General features: G+C 31.9%; 2 protein-coding genes across 3 annotated transcripts; one reads left to right on the top strand and one right to left on the bottom strand.

The window, feature by feature from the left end:
* Nucleotides 1-356: 356 nt before the first annotated feature.
* LOC148210702 (uncharacterized) lies at nt 357-1,620 on the top strand. Its single transcript, XM_088124874.1, has 2 exons — nt 357-783; nt 907-1,620. Exons 1-2 carry the CDS (start codon nt 694-696, stop codon nt 1,156-1,158), a joined length of 342 nt encoding a protein of 113 aa, XP_087981000.1. The 5' UTR covers nt 357-693; the 3' UTR covers nt 1,159-1,620.
* Nucleotides 1,621-5,797: 4,177 nt separating this feature from the next.
* Nucleotides 5,798-12,072, bottom strand: LOC111025211 (uncharacterized). Of its 2 annotated transcripts, XM_022303054.2 has the most exons (14): nt 11,617-12,072; nt 11,136-11,258; nt 10,281-10,337; nt 10,054-10,161; nt 9,326-9,409; nt 9,106-9,224; nt 8,928-9,029; nt 8,658-8,774; nt 7,907-7,975; nt 7,715-7,781; nt 7,408-7,461; nt 7,224-7,313; nt 6,820-6,858; nt 5,798-6,207 (listed from the first exon to the last, which is right to left on the bottom strand). In XM_022303054.2, the coding sequence occupies exons 1-14, from the start codon at nt 11,632-11,634 to the stop codon at nt 6,091-6,093; spliced, it is 1,164 nt and encodes a 387-aa protein (XP_022158746.1). In that variant the 5' UTR covers nt 11,635-12,072; the 3' UTR covers nt 5,798-6,090. The 2 variants fall into 2 exon arrangements, with proteins under 2 accessions (XP_022158746.1, XP_087981997.1); XM_088125871.1 differs by lacking the exons at nt 5,798-6,207; nt 6,820-6,858 and having other exon boundaries at nt 7,219-7,313; nt 7,408-7,568.
* Nucleotides 12,073-15,806: the final 3,734 nt, after the last annotated feature.

A 15,806-nucleotide genomic window follows, 5' to 3' on the forward strand; every position in this document is an offset into this window, starting at 1 on the left:
CCAGCTCGGTTTTAGTCGTAGGTCAGACATTTCCTTTCAAATGGTTAAGTTTGGCTGATCCTTCCAAACTGGTCTAATTGGTTCAGGTATCATGTTAGTTTTTACCAACCAACAAGATTGATCCTCCGACCTTAAAGAAATCAGGAGTGACGGCTGAGATAAAGCTAAAGCTATTTTTTTTCATCATATTACTATGTTCCAATTTTCGCATTTAAAAATTACTACATATGATGTCGCAGTGTCGCAGCTGATGAATGATGTCGGATATTGTCTTTATTTTAAAGCAAAGAAATCTACTCTCAGATTTTCACATAATCGCATGTTCTTAGCCGAAACCCCTAAACAAAAGATTATATTTTTTTCTTTTCTTTTTTTAATTTTTAACAATAAAATCAAAAGACATTCCGCCAATCCCAGCGATGGGCTTCGTGCTTCACTCAACAAAATAAAATCTCCACACTAAACCCTCCATTTGCATTTGCATTTGCATTTCCATAATTTTTTCCCTTCAAGAACCAAAAATCCCAATTCCCAAATGTCTCTATGAAAAGATCTCTAACAATACCCACCAGATTTATGTTCCCAATTCAACCCCCTCTCTCAGAACCCATCTCATGTTCTGAATCGATCTCCCCCACGAGTTTCTGAAACTCCCATTTCACAGTTCCACAGTTCGAATTCCTTTGGAATTGCATGATGTCTATATATGGCGCCGGATTCTCCCTCGTTTTCCTGCTCTTTCTCGCCGGAATCGCGACTGGGAATGAAACAAATTTCGCTCAAGTGAGTTCCCATTTGCCCATTTCCTTTAATTCATCGATCACATTTGTTTTTTCATAGTTTTGCTTTTGGGGGTTATTTGATGGGGTTTTTTGTTTGGTTTTTTTTATTTTTTTTTATTCTCAGTCAAATGGGTCTGTAGCAGAAATGGTGCCACTGATTGAGGAGGGAAAGATGAAGATGATGGAGATGAATGAGACCAGGAGGAAACTGGGGAGCTTCCAAATATGCGCGCCCTGCACTTGCTGTGGAGGCGCTAAGGGCCTGTGCTTGCCTTCTCCTTGTTGCTATGCCATCAATTGCAATATCCCCAACAGGCCATTTGGTTTCTGCTCTTTCACTCCCAAATCCTGTAATTGCTTTGGATGCAATCTCTAGCTTATATATATAGATATATATATCTCTGAAATTGCTATGGATATATGGTATTATTGGTTAGATTTTAAGTTAGGGGTCATTTGAAATCTCTGTTGCTCTGTTCTGGCAAGGATTGATTTGAAAGAAATCTCTCCTGAAAATTTTTTGTTTATAGTTAAATGGAATTATGATGTTTCTTTCAGACCCACTTAGTTCCAGGATTTATCTAAGAGTTGTGAGAGTAGCCATTCCTGAAGATAGGATTGTGAGGTTGGTTACCATTTTTTTTTTTCTTTTTGCTGTATTTTAGGAGACATGCTTTCATTTGTTGATGGAGCTGCTGCTGCTACTTGTTTATTTTATTGTAATTGAAGAGTGACCGTGAAAATTACGGTACGAACTTGGATGATATGATAGAGCATATTTAGATGGTAAAGGATATGGGAAAGCCTTGATGTTATAAGATGTATAGAATTTCATGAAGTGACTTTGTGTTTGTTCTTGTTGTAATATTACAAGTATACATGTTAACTTTTTCTATCTAGATTTATTCGTCGATTGATTCGTTGGCCTCTGAGAGTTGTTTACTTGATGAGTTTGGGTGTTTTGTAATATTACAAGCCTTTACTCGATGCCTCTTCTTTCATATTTTAATCACATAACTCTAAAAAGGTCCAAAAAGATTGTTCACATTGTCCTTGAAATTTGCTTTCTTTTGTTGCTTCAAAAGAAAAAGAAGAACAAAAAAGTAACTACTAGTCAAGGTTTGATAAGACTCCTCTTATTTGGAGATGAGGAGTGAGAATATTTCCTTCAAAAGGGGAAAAGAACAGGCTTTTGTTTTGTTTATCAAATCTTTTTATTTATTGGAGGAGTGAGAGTGGTGTAACTTTGTTAAAGATGTGTGGAATCAATCTTTTAGTTACTAACTCTCTATTATTATAAGGTACTAATTGGAGATGATTGAGTAAAAACTACTGTATTCTTCTTCTGTGTTTTTCTCTTTTTATCCAGTTGGTGTCTTCTTCGTGACTCGGAGCATGAAATATTCAAAATGGGACAAAGTTCTTAGTTTCGGTTTCGGGTAGGTAAAAGAATAGCGAACGTTTTTTTTTTTTCCCTTGTGCACATTTGTGGGGCTGATGTAGGAAAGAGACAAGGGTGTAACTTAGAAGTTATATCAAAATTAAGTGCCTTGATAAGAGTGTTTTGAAGAATCTAATTCACCCTCTTTCTTTGATGCAACACCCCATGTGATGCCTTGAGGACAAATAACTCACTCTCAACTTGTTGCTGTTCTCATTTTCTTGTTTCCCTTATTTTCTTTTCTTCTTCTTTTGTGCCCTTTGGAGACTCTTATTTGCTAAACCAACTATTTCGGGATGTCTCGTTTACATACATACATATTCGTACAATATTTGGTATCAACCAGTACTTAGTTGCGGTTGGTGATGTTTCCATGGTATTGCTTCTCTGCCAAAACTCTAATGTCATTTCCCTTTTCCTAGTCGTCGAGCCTGATCGACCCGACTCTTTTGAGCTTTTTTTTAAACTTGTAACTGAGGTTATTCTCTGTATGTGTAAAACCTTGATTGTGAGTCTGTGAAAGACTGTTTTTCTGTAGACCTGTGAATGAATTTGGTACTACATAGAAGAAGCACATGAGATGTTCACATATAGAAGAACTGTGATGTAGGGAAACACGAATTACGAACACGCCTGCCCCCTCCCCCAACGCCCGGGTTCTCGAGAGAGTGAGGAATGAAAAACAATGATGAGATATACTGAGAGGGATTACTGATATGAGTTCTGAATCCATTGCACTATTTTCCTCGATTTTTAACGAGTGGATCTGTTTGTTTTCAAGTGTAGAATTAACACAACTGCTGCTTCCCAACACTCTATCTATCGAGATCACGAAATGGAGACATGGATCGGATTGGATTCTATTTTATTTGTTTAAGCAACAGGGTATGCGTGGAAAACTGTCGTAAGCAACGATTGTCGAGCACAAATTTTTAATTTGTTAAACAAGTATCTTGTCTAGTGCATGTCGAACACGAATATGCTACCTAAACTAGAGCGTCCGTGCTTCATAGTATATGGCTGTTGAAAAGGGAATCTAGTTAGATGAATTTTATTGTCCTCTTTCTTCCACATGAGTTAAAATAATTGGTGAAAAACACAAGATGGCAGTCTTAAAGTTTCTGTAGTTTTCAAATATAGGATTCTGATTGGAAACATCCAAAGTTGCTTCTGTTGAAAATGGACAGAAGAATCCTTTTTTCTTTATTATTATTATTATCATTTTCTTACTTACCCATTGTTGAAAAATCAGGTTTGTTGCATTCACCTCTTTCCAAATTTGACTATTTAAAGTTTCAAAAAAGGAAAAAGAAGACTTCAAAGTTTGTTTCATTTTGGTCCTGAACTTTAATAGAGTACCATTTTGGTCCTTGAACTTTTGAAATGTCAATTTTAGTCCCTAAATTTTAAAGATGATTATTTTGGTCCTTGTTATATTATTTTGCTACCTAAAATTTGCTTACCAAATCATCAATTTTAACTGTGGTTTGAATACATGACTACGTTAATACTTTAGTATACGTACTTGAATTTGTGTTATGAATTAAGGACCAAAATAGTTACTTATTTAAAGTTGTTGGATTAAAATAGACATATTATGAAAGTTCAAGAACATAAAAGGATAATTTTTTAAAATTTAGAGACTAAAATAGACACTATGAAAGTCCATGGATCAAAATATAATAAACATGAAAGTTCTAGGATTTAAGCCAAAAAAAAATAATAATCTTGAATTTATATATTTTGTTTAAATCTAATGTTGATGGTTGAACGTTAATTTTGTTCCATTTTGATTTTTAAATTTGTTGCTTAGTCATAATTGACATATATCTCCAACTAAGAGGTTGTAGTGCGATTCCCACCCCTACATGTATAAAAAAAATGTCTATTTTAATTCTTGAACTTTTGAAAAAATTACTATTTTGGTTCTTACCTTTATCTTTCCTTTAACAAATTGATAGCATATGCACTGACATGTTAATGTAAGTATTATTCGAGCTGCATAGTTGGAAGCAGATATTAAATAAGTGAATATTAGGTGACAAAATAACATAGTGATCAAAATGATAATTTTTTAAATAAAATGAACTAAAAAAATTTAGAGATAAAAATAGGTATTTTAAAATTTTAAATACTAAAATACAACAAACATCAAAGTGCAGGAGATCTAAACTTATATTTTGTTTCATCTCTTCCACCTATATTTAACTATTGAGAATAATTTTTTTTTATTTCATTTTTGGAACTTAAGAGTGGGAACCAGTTGTAAAGTTCCAAAAGGAATAAATTTGAATTTGAAGGGTAAAAAAGGGAGAAAAAATAATTTTTTGAAAGATGAGAGTTTGACTGAGACTGCTGAAATAAAGAAGCCATTGACAAATATGCCACTGCCACACACAGTATCACAGATGGCAAATTAAACAATTGGATAAACATTTATTGTTTCGGTATTTTCAAATTTAGTCCCTATAGTCAAAATAATTCCAATTTGGTCCTTTATGTTTTAATATATTTTAATTATACTTTTATATTGTTGATTTTAATGTATCATTGAAAAATGTTTAAACCTAGGGCACAAACTTAAATTCATATGTCCAAAATTTTCAATTTTTAATTTTGATGTTTTTAACATTAAACACCATCATTTAAGTGTTGACATGATATAGTAATTGGGTTAAAAAATGATGATTTAGCACAAAGCGACACAAGCTAAGTCCTCGATAACTATTTTGTTTGGATTTTTTGTTTTTAAAATCAAGTTGGTAGAAATAATGATTAGTTCACTTAAGTCATGCACCTTCCTCACAATTTTACATGTGATTTATATCAAATGTATGCGATTTGACAAGGATATTAAGAAATCGCTATGGTTTAAACTCATTCCCTCTAACCCTTTTACTATTTTTTTTTTATATTTGTGAGTGTCTGGACCGACTAATCTCCCAAGACAATCGCCTGACCCTACAATATTTGGTGCCAAAACACGTAGGAATTACTAATTCCAAAAGTAGGCAGTCATCATGGAAACCCTTTACTATTTACATTGACCCTCATCAACCACTAGACCAAACCATGATGACCGTATCCAATAGATCCCTAAACTTCTAATATAATATCTACTAGATCCTTGAACCTTCAGATGTCAACGAATTCTCATTCTTTTCTAATCCTTTATAAAATTTAGTATTTATTGGACACAATTAAATTTGCATGGAATAAGTTTTTAGACTTTTAATCCATATCTAATGTATCAAACATTTATTAGAAACAAAATTAAAAATTCAAAGATTAATTAAACACTTTCTAAAGTTCAAAAATCTATCAAACACATCTATCAAACACGTATCAAGAATTTACTTATTATATACAATTTTAAAAGTTATAAAGGATTATATTTAATTTAGTCTTTGTTTTTATAATTACCCTTCATTTCTTTTAGCAAAATTGTTATTGTTGGGTGGTTCCTTCTTTGTTCATTCATATTTCTCAATAGAATTTGGTCTCTTCCTCAATATTCTTGGGCAGTTAATGAGAGAAGGAATATCATCATCATATTTTCTTTACTCTAAACTCATAAACGAAGGTTGTATTCTATTATTGTCTTTCAGTTTCTTTCCAAGTACAACTCTTAACATATTTCAACACTACAAGTTGAAACTTTATAACATTTTAAATACAGAGCACGACGAGATTAGAATCTGTACCCGAGGTTTCACATAAAGATATTCCGCTGCATGAGTCGCTGATTTACTATCATCCTTCCTCTCCTTGCCGTTTTTTGAATCCCGACAGCGTGTATGTTATACTGTGTTCTCGACATCAATATGACAACGTACATTGTTACAAATTTGTCAAACAATCGCCTTATCAAATGTAAAGGCCTACCGTCCCGGGGTATGGATCTTTCCAGCACTCGTCTTGCTTAACAGCATTCCTCCATCTTGTTCTAAATATACCTAGTTCGATATAGGACTGTCTTCTCACCTACATGAATGAAATCAAATTCAAACCAAAATAAACAAATAATATGGAAAATGAAGGTATAATCGACGTTCTTTCAAACATTGTGACATCCAGCTTAAAAGAATTGAACTTGAACATGGCTGTCACGATGTGATCGTCCCAACTATCGGATGTAAATCCAAAATCTATATGAACCCTATTAACTATTGCATACAAATTCAAAAAACGTTATGTGATTTCTCTCTCATATATCCAACGGTATAAAACTACCAACCACATTGTTCTAGCCTCCTCCACAACCTATCATTTTGGGGGTGAGTATTTTTTTCATGGGTGGAATTGGAAGCATAAATCGCTCCAACATGCTGTTGATGAATAACATATAACAGGTTGATTTTACGACTATGAAACTAAACAGAAAGAAGGAAAAAGAAGAAATCAAATTCATCTTCTGAAGGAAAAAGAAGAAATCGAATTCATCAGCTTGATCCAGAAGAGGCTAAAATAACACATAACAGCCCTTAAACTACTACACTCTATCCAATTCCAAACAAAGTAGAACTAGAATCAGTTATGAATCCATGAAGAGTCAAAAGAAACAAACGAAACCGAGATCGGTGCATGAAAACTTACGTCAGCTCTATGATCCTTTACGGGAGAGTTGGAAGATGTCTGCAATGTAGAGACCTCATGTTATTTGATGTTCATGGAGCTTAAGAAAGAGAAATTTCCCTTCCAAGACTTAAGAAACACCAAAGTATCCTTAGTTTTAGAAGTTTCATAAACAAAATATAAACTACAGTTCAAAAAACAAGAAAAGAACGAAAACGAACACACCAATATTTAGTACACATGAATTGATCGAGACGTCATCGATAACAAGATGGATACTACAACAAATTATGAAGATAATGAACAAAACATAACATGCTTATACCATCACTAGATAGGACATAATAATAAGCATATCTGCATTCAAAAGCTTGATTTAACTGTGTTGATGCAAGTAAAATTTAAAAATCTGTCATATTTTAAACCTCATTTTCTTCTGGACCACCAAGTGTAGGTCGTCCATAATGGACTACATACTCGGCGTCAACAACACCGACGTTCTTTGTTCGATCGCCCTGTTAGGAAAAGAGCCCAAAATTTCAAACAACAGCAGTAGAATATTGAAGGAAAACAAGACAACTACTAATATCTGACAAATAGAAAACTTGCCTGTGCACAATATCCAAGTTGCATATCCAAGCCCCAAGCATGGATCAAATCATTCTGCTCGGCAATAGGAATGTACTTCGATTAAAAACGACGCACTCGACTTTCATTTCCTTTGATAAAAATATAAAATAGGCCAGAGCAGTGGAAGGAAAAGGAACAGCCTTCATTAGAGTTGTGAAAGTTTCAGTTTCCTATTTCCATCCATCCAAATTTTAACTAAATTCAAGTGGTAGCCTATCAGTTTGTTTGTCTATAGACAGTCTTTATATTTTACCTACTCAGCTTACATCAAAAAGCAACAACCTACCTGGATCATATACCAAGCACAACGCCATGCCGCTCGGGAAAAAACCGGGGCCATCATTTCTATCCATCTACAATAGATCATATTTTTCAGGCAGAATCACTTTGCCATTAAGCACAGGTCTACAAAAGCTATCTTTCTTGAGCACAACAAGCAGACAAACAAAGGTATAGAGCTTCCTCTAATCGTACTAACCCGGTGCATGGAGGAGATTTACTGTTGACATCACAACCTTTTCCACCATTATTAGGCCTAAACGTTCTCCTGCAGGAGGGACAGACCAAAGATAGAACCATATAACAGTGAAAAACTGAAAAAAAAAAACATTCAAATTGCCTATGACCAATGACTTCAAAAGGTAAGATATTGATGTCTGAACAATTCGTTGCTAAAGTAAAATAATAATAAAAAAAGCATAGCATGCTCAACTCCAAGTATGACTTGTAATAATCTGTCTTCGGGAGCATAAGATAGATTCTTTCAACATTTGAGTTGTTAATTTACCTACTACTAAAATATCACCCGTCTCCACCCATGATCTCAATATCACAAGTCCATTTTTGTCTAAATTATGGTGTAAGAGGACTTCTAAATGGGGTATTTCATTAGTGATTCTTCCAGGTCCGTAGCTTGTTACGTGAATTCAAATTTCATATGCAGAAAGAAGTATAAATCCTTCATATACCAGACGCTCATTATTTAGTATCGCATCTTCATAATGAGTCGACTCCCAAAGTCCCATCATACCCTCATAACAAATAATTAGTAATCTTATGGCTTATGCAAAATCCTAAGAAACTGCCCAGAGGCAAACATGTCATAACTTAATAGTTATACTTATGAATTTAGTGCACTATCTGCTACTTCACTTATTCCACAGCGAAAAAGCTATGAGATTATTTCTTCCATGAAAATTAGTACAGACATAAGGGTAGGGAAAGAAGACCTGTGCACTGTCGATCGCCTCCCACGAGCAGTAATTTGATGGTGCACCTCTGATTTATATGGATCAAGTGCTGGTTGTGATATCTCTAACCCTTCACTTTTAATAATATTTACATACCTTATAATGAAAACAGTGAGAAAAAACATGGGAGCTGGTCAGCATTTTCTCTCTTGGAAGTTACTAATTTGAAATTTCTAAGATAACATTTGAGGAACAAATTATCATGTGCTTATGTTTTGTTTGTCATCAACAAAATTGCAGTGAACTTACTGTTTCGGATCGAAATTGTCAACTCCAAGGTCCTCATCCCAAAGAAAGACATAGTTATATTCTGCCACAATATCAGGATGTAAGAAGCGCTTGGCAAACCACCTAAAAACATCATCAAATCAAGGACCAGTGAAATGAAATCAAAGTCAGCACTTGATCTCATGGATCAAATATCTACCATTTAGTTTGATTGACTGCTGTTACGTGTATTACGCGGTTACTCCAATTAAACTCCTTCCACTCGTCCATGATACTATCGTAATGGAAGAGCATCACAGCAAAGTCGCTAGAAAGAAACTGTAGAATCGACGAATCATCGTCAATGAGTATAAATAAATAGCCACAGAATTTACAAGTTAGATTTGAATTCAGCAATATGATTATAATTTTCCCCATACCTTTGTTACCATTTTATTCACAAGATCTTTTTGTTTGATCCCAACGGCCACAGTAAATAAATTACTTGATGAGTTAACAGGATTCTGTAGTCAAGCTATGCACAATCAGTACAAGTGTAAAGATCAAAGGAATCGACAAGCACAATCATAAACTTTCAGTGTTCAATTATGAGAAGTGCTAAAAACACTTAAAAGAAAGTGTTCATTTAATTAGCTTAATTAATGCTTTTCTCAAAAGTGCTCGTAGAAAAAGTATTTCACTTTAAAATACTACACCCAAAATCATCTCAAACTCACCCTAGAATAACTTCCCAAACTCGCTCTAAAATAAGTTAGGATGATAGTTGTCATTTAAAGTACATTCAACTAGAATGAACATTTCCTAACACTAACAAGAGGAAGATCTGATGCGTTTCACGTTCCATCTTTGTTTTAAAGAAAATGAACAAAAATGACAGCAAAACATAAAAGAAAAGCATAAAATTATTTTTTGAAAGTGCTTGTAGAAAGCATAAAATTCTTTAAAATACTACACCTCAAAATCATCCTGAACTCACTCTAAAACAACTTACAATGATGTTGTCATTTAAAGTACATAAACACTAATGAACATTTCTTAACATTAACAATATGAAAATCTGAAGCATTTCACATTCCATCTTCGATTATCTTGATCCACTAAAAGAAAGCATAAGATTATTTTTCTGAAGATTATCTTGATCCATTACCCGATAATATTTCCTTGATGCACCCCATAATGGTCGCATTTCCAAGTTAGATGCATTGGCAACAATGTCTTTAGGAAGCGGCTCGCTTCCATACGGCCTGCATTGATTCTAATGCAAATAAACAAGTATGAGTATTAAATGCAAAAATCATTTATATAACATATAGATGAAGCTCAATACGAAAAATATATCCATTCTCATGATAACGTTTAGAATAGCAAACGAACCTCACATTTATTGAACTTTGAACCAACTAAACCATCTATTCCCCATCTAGAAATTTTCTGCAGAAGAAGAACCAAACATATCATTCTATTTTTTAGATAAGAAACCATACCAAACATATCATTCTAAATGATCAATGAAGCTAAAATTCTTTCAAACACTCATGGAGCAGCATAAATATGTTTTATTAAAGATGTCTTCTGTTGCAAAAGCCATAAAACATTGAAAGAATGGTCAAAAAGAGCAACAAACAAAAAGAAAAGTTGAACAGTCCTCTGTAAACAAACTGATAAGTGATCAGCAAAACCCCTATAATCTATGAAAGGCTTCGCCCATCCTAAAGCCAACTTCAAGAGACAACCAGAGTTTAAGTTATTGAGTAATCAATGGCTTAAATCCAATACTTTGAAGAGTATCTCCAAACATCTCAAGCTCTAACCACCAAGGCAACTCTTGTGGCACCTACGGAAGGAGAGAAACCAAAGAGCTTCCAAAGATAAGTCATTTTCGTCTGAATTTTTTGTTTCTATAATAGTGTACGACACACTTCTTCTTGGTGGTGCTCTAATCATAGGAAATTCTTTTATAATTATTGTCTTCTTGTGATTATTTTATATTAGAAGGCTCTCCTTCTATAGGCTCATACCCAGTTTTGTTAGCTTTGGGCAAGGGCTCCCTCACCCCCGGCCCCTAGGCTGTTTCTCTCTTCATTTGAATATACCCTTCTCTAAGTTTCTTATCCCCCCCCCCCAAAAAAAAAAAAAAGACACAATAAAAGTTAAAAAGAAAAACACTCAATTGAGAGAGAGAACAACCAATACTTGTATTAAAAAATCATCAAGAGCAAGAAAACATACCTCCCTATAGTCTGGTGCTACATATGCACTCCCCAAGAACAGTACAAGACAAAGCAAAGAAGCAGTTGGAAAAAGGGTACAAAGACATGAATTCCTACTTTTAGCCTCTGCAAGAAAGGGCAACTGCAAACAAAAAATAACAAAAACAAAAAAGATACAACTTAACAAAATCACAAGTCAAAATAAGAAATGAAACAAAATCATGTCCATATGAAGATATACACAACTTCTCAAAGCCCACAAAACAGAGGACATGATTAATCTCCAGTAAACATGTATATTACACAACACCCATCATTGCAAAATTTGATTGGTTCCCATTAAATTTTGGGTTAAAACACACCCAAAAAGAATCCAAATCAAACCAAACAGCCAAAAGAAAAACTAATTTTCGTAACCCATTAAACAAAAGTTCATCCAGAAGGGGGTAAGAAGAAGAAGAAGAAGAAGAAGAAGAAGAAGAAAGAAAAGGGTTACTTACACAACTGGAGAACTTCATGTTTCCATGAAATTCCAGAGGAGAGATTATTACTACAAGAGACAGAAGAAGAAAGAAAAAAGAAGAAAACTGCCCAAATTTCAATACCCAACAACGTTTCACCGCAAAACACTCGGCAACAACATCCAAAATCGTTGCCCTCTTCGAGAAATGGATTCAAAAAGCAGACGTGGGAGAGAAGAAAAGTATTAGAGAGAGAGAGAGGGGAAAAAAAAACAGTTTTAGAGAGGGAAAGGAAAAGGGTTCTCTCAGTTGGGTGCCGTATAGTTGAGGAGGAAAAAAAATGGGATCATGGAGAAACAGAGGCAGCCCGATTTATAAGGCGTAACGTTAATTACACAAAAGCAAACTGTTTTAAAAAGAAAGAGAAAAACCCAACGGAAAGAAGAATATCTGAAGTTTTTTTTCTTATGGGATTTGCCTGATTTGTGTCCATTTTGCTCTGGAATGATGCGAGGGGAAGAAGGAGCTGTAAGAGGAAACAAGTAGGAAAGGACACGTGTTCGACTGTGATTGGCTGCGTTTATTTCTTTTTTTCCTTTTTTTAAGAATGAATTTGAAAATTTTACCAGGAAATAATAAAGAAACCGTATTTTTCAATTAATTTATGGAAGGTAAGGGTTTTTGTTCAGAATATTACTTTTATAAATTTTTTTTTTGAAGAAGAATATTACTTTTATAATATTCCCTCAGAAAAAATAAAAAGTAGACATATTTGATGTGAACCTGAACATTTTGATGTCAATAAAAATACGAATTCTTGGATTGCTATTTTGGAAAATTATAAAAGTAAAAAATCATAATAAGTATTTAAAATTACATCTTTTTTAAATTAAAATTTATTAATATTAATATTATGTCTATATTAGTAATCCTTTTATGATATGTATTATTATATGTTGTCAATGTTTTAGCAATATTATTAAAAATGTCGATGTCAAACTCATGAACATATAGAAATATCAATGAAAATGTTGACATATTAATGGAAATATTGACATGTCAATAGAAATTTAATATCCTGGATATATTTTTGACCAAAAAATCGAATATCGTATCGTAGAACTCAAAAAAAAAAAAAGGTTAAATTTCTAATATGTTAAAAATGTTAAAATAATAATAATAATAGTACTAAATTTTTCTTAAATAACTAAAAAGGAAGAAAAATGTTTTATCCACACACCCCCAAATATCTCTGTCCTTTTTAGAACACTTTTTTAATTTTATTTCTCATAATATTACCATACAAAATGGGAAAGGAAATTACGCACCATTAAAGTCATATCTTTTTAGCTTGAGTATGATTTTCTTCTCTAAATCTTAATTATTATTTTTTTTTTCAAAGGAATCTTAATTATTTTTATTTTGAAGTAATAATTTGATCATCATAATTAGTTTTAATTTTAATTTCATCTCTAGGGTTAAAAATTTCCATTTGAGTCCTATAATTAAAGCTTTGTTTCAATTTAATATGATGGTTAAATTTTACCAATCATTTTTACATCAATTTAAACCTAACTTCTTTTCTTACTCAATCATAAATCTCATTATAGTTTGTGAAATAGAAAATACAAAATTTCTTCTACATTAAACAGAAAATACGTCGCAGATAATTGTCATTGCAGAAACTTGACCTATCTTAATTACCAAATTTATAGTAATCGTCAAGAATATAAGGGATTTGACAAAACCTATAAAATAGAAAATTACACACCAGTATGTTTCTAGCCATACACACTCTGATATTTAAGTGAGAATCGAGGTTTTATGTGAAGCAAAGCAAAGAGTAAAGTTATATAGTGTACCATGGTTTGGCCAAGCTGACCAACCAACCTATTGGTTGATCTCGTTCTTTAGTTCTTCGGTCAAGTTCATTTCTTCTATCTCAATCTTCGAGTTCTGGAGCACCTACTTCATGTCAGAATTTGATTCATCGAATTTTAATTTTGCTTTATTTTAACCACACCAATAGCAACATAGACAAGACAATTAGTTTTTCTGTATGTGATATATATATATAAATAGAGACCACTAGTAAAATTTGAGTAAATTATAGGAACCAAAATTAAACTAAAGTTCACTAAATTATTAATTTAAATAAAAAATAATTAGAATATAGTAAATAAAGAGACAAGAGAAGGGGTTGGGTGTGCAAAATAATAATAATAAGATTACCATGGTCGTCCTATGGTAGTATCGAAAATGTAACATATAAATATATAATTGTCTTGTACCAAAAAAAAAAATTATATATATATAATTGTCTCTTACAATTATTTTATTTATTACCGAACGGCGCAAACTTGATTCATGTTGGCTGATGGAATCTACCCAAGTTCGACCAAATCAATTGTAGTTATTAATTACCCCCTATCTTATTACATCCCTATTTATATTTAGGTTTAAATATTATTTTCGTCATTTACTTTTAGATAGGCTTGTATTTTACTCTATATATTTTTAAATTTTATTCATTTTAAGTCCCTCCATTTTTTAAATGTCCATTTTGATCCATATACATTTTTATTTTATTTCGTTTCTTTCTATCATAATTTTAATATGGCATTTTACTCACTAATTTTTTTGAAATGTAGCCATAAATTTGTTTAAAAAGTTTTCATGGTGCATAAAATAGCTAATTTGTATTAAAGAGTTTTCGTTGTGTACAAAATTTGTGTTAACATTTTACAAGTAGAGACCAAATAGTCACTTTTTAAAAGTAGAACGACCAAAACCGACGTCTTGAAAATATATAGACTAAAATGAATAAAAGTTGAAAGTATAGGAACACAAATAGACGTTTAAAAGTACATTGACCAAAATGAGCTAAAGTTCAAAGTCTAGGAACAAAAATAAGTATTTAAACCTTATAGTTAGGTTGAGTACAACAATTGTGAAGATATGGGAATTCACATCCGACTTCGAGAGAAAGAGTAACATGTCGGTTATTAGATTTGTGTTTAAAAGATACTTAAATTTAAACATTTATTTATAAGTTTCTATATTTTCAATTTTATATTTAATAGGTCTGAACTTTCAAATTTGTGTTTAATAGGTCTTTCGCCTATTGACATTTTTTAAAATTAACAAATTTATTAGACATAACATTAAATTTTATTAAATTTGAGAGGTTTATTAGACACTCTCTAAAATTTAGGAACCTATTAAATGTACAAAATTGAAAGACTAAGGTTATAATTTAAACTTATATTTATATAATGGTTAAATTTGATCCATAATATTTTAAAATTCTTAAATTTGCCTTATTGTATAAAAAAATTTCAATTAGGAATTCCTAAAATAATTGTTAAAATTTGTTAGCGAAATCTTCACTATCACAAAATTATTGTTCTATTAATAATTTTGGACATTTTAATGGGTCATTATGTACTTACACATGACAGCTAACTCGTTCATAAATAAAATTCAACCTATTCATCAACAAATTTTTCTTTTTCTTTTTCGAATGACTCGTCCAAATGACATGCTAACATATTCCAATGAAACAATAACTTCACGAAACATTAGCTTTCTTTTAACATTTTTACCAAATCACATAATTGAAATCTTTCTTATACATTAAGAGCAAAATTGAGAATTCTAAAAAGAGACCAAACGAAGAAAAATCCTAAAAGATTAAGGACCTTGATATACTTCACTTTATATAATTAACAATAACTTTAAATCTTATTTTTCTGTGTGCTTTTAGCCTTTTACAATATATTTATTACACGATATACCAATTTTTAAAATTCACATACGTAGTAGATATGATATTGAAAGGGTAAGATCTATATTTATGAGTCAATTAGACATAATTTTAAAAGTTTAGGGACAAATTTGTAATTTTAAAAAGATTATAATTTTAAGATATATTTTATAAAATCATATTTTTTCAAAGTCTACGGGGATTGAGTAAGTGACACGTTCACATTGGTTACCATATAATATAAATATAATTAGATCTTCACAATATTTTTTTTAATATATTTTCCACAAATGATGTGAATAATTATTACCAAATGAAATCTTGTATTTCAAATTTTCAATAATTCATTTCCCAATTTCTACGCTTTTCGTTGGCACATTGCTTTCATAATTTATATAAAGAAAAAATACAAAGGAAATCAAATATTATATAATGAGTCAAAATTAATGGGCTTCCCTCCCAC

This window comes from Momordica charantia (assembly GCF_013281855.1).
Source record: "Momordica charantia cultivar OHB3-1 chromosome 6 unlocalized genomic scaffold, Mcharantia_2.0 BLBB01000006.1, whole genome shotgun sequence".
Taxonomy (NCBI): domain Eukaryota; kingdom Viridiplantae; phylum Streptophyta; class Magnoliopsida; order Cucurbitales; family Cucurbitaceae; genus Momordica; species Momordica charantia.

Excerpts from the sequence above, each read along its gene's own strand:
- LOC148210702 (XM_088124874.1), top strand. The coding sequence starts at position 694 with ATGATGTCTATATATGGCGCCGGATTCTCCCTCGTTTTCCTGCTCTTT. Across the intron at positions 784-906 it reads ATGAAACAAATTTCGCTCAA|TCAAATGGGTCTGTAGCAGA; the intron begins GTGAGTTCCCAT and ends TTTTATTCTCAG.
- LOC111025211 (XM_022303054.2), bottom strand. Across the intron at positions 10,338-11,135 it reads TAGCACCAGACTATAGGGAG|AAAATTTCTAGATGGGGAAT; the intron begins GTATGTTTTCTT and ends CTTCTTCTGCAG. Across the intron at positions 7,314-7,407 it reads AACTTGGATATTGTGCACAG|GGCGATCGAACAAAGAACGT; the intron begins GCAAGTTTTCTA and ends TTTTCCTAACAG.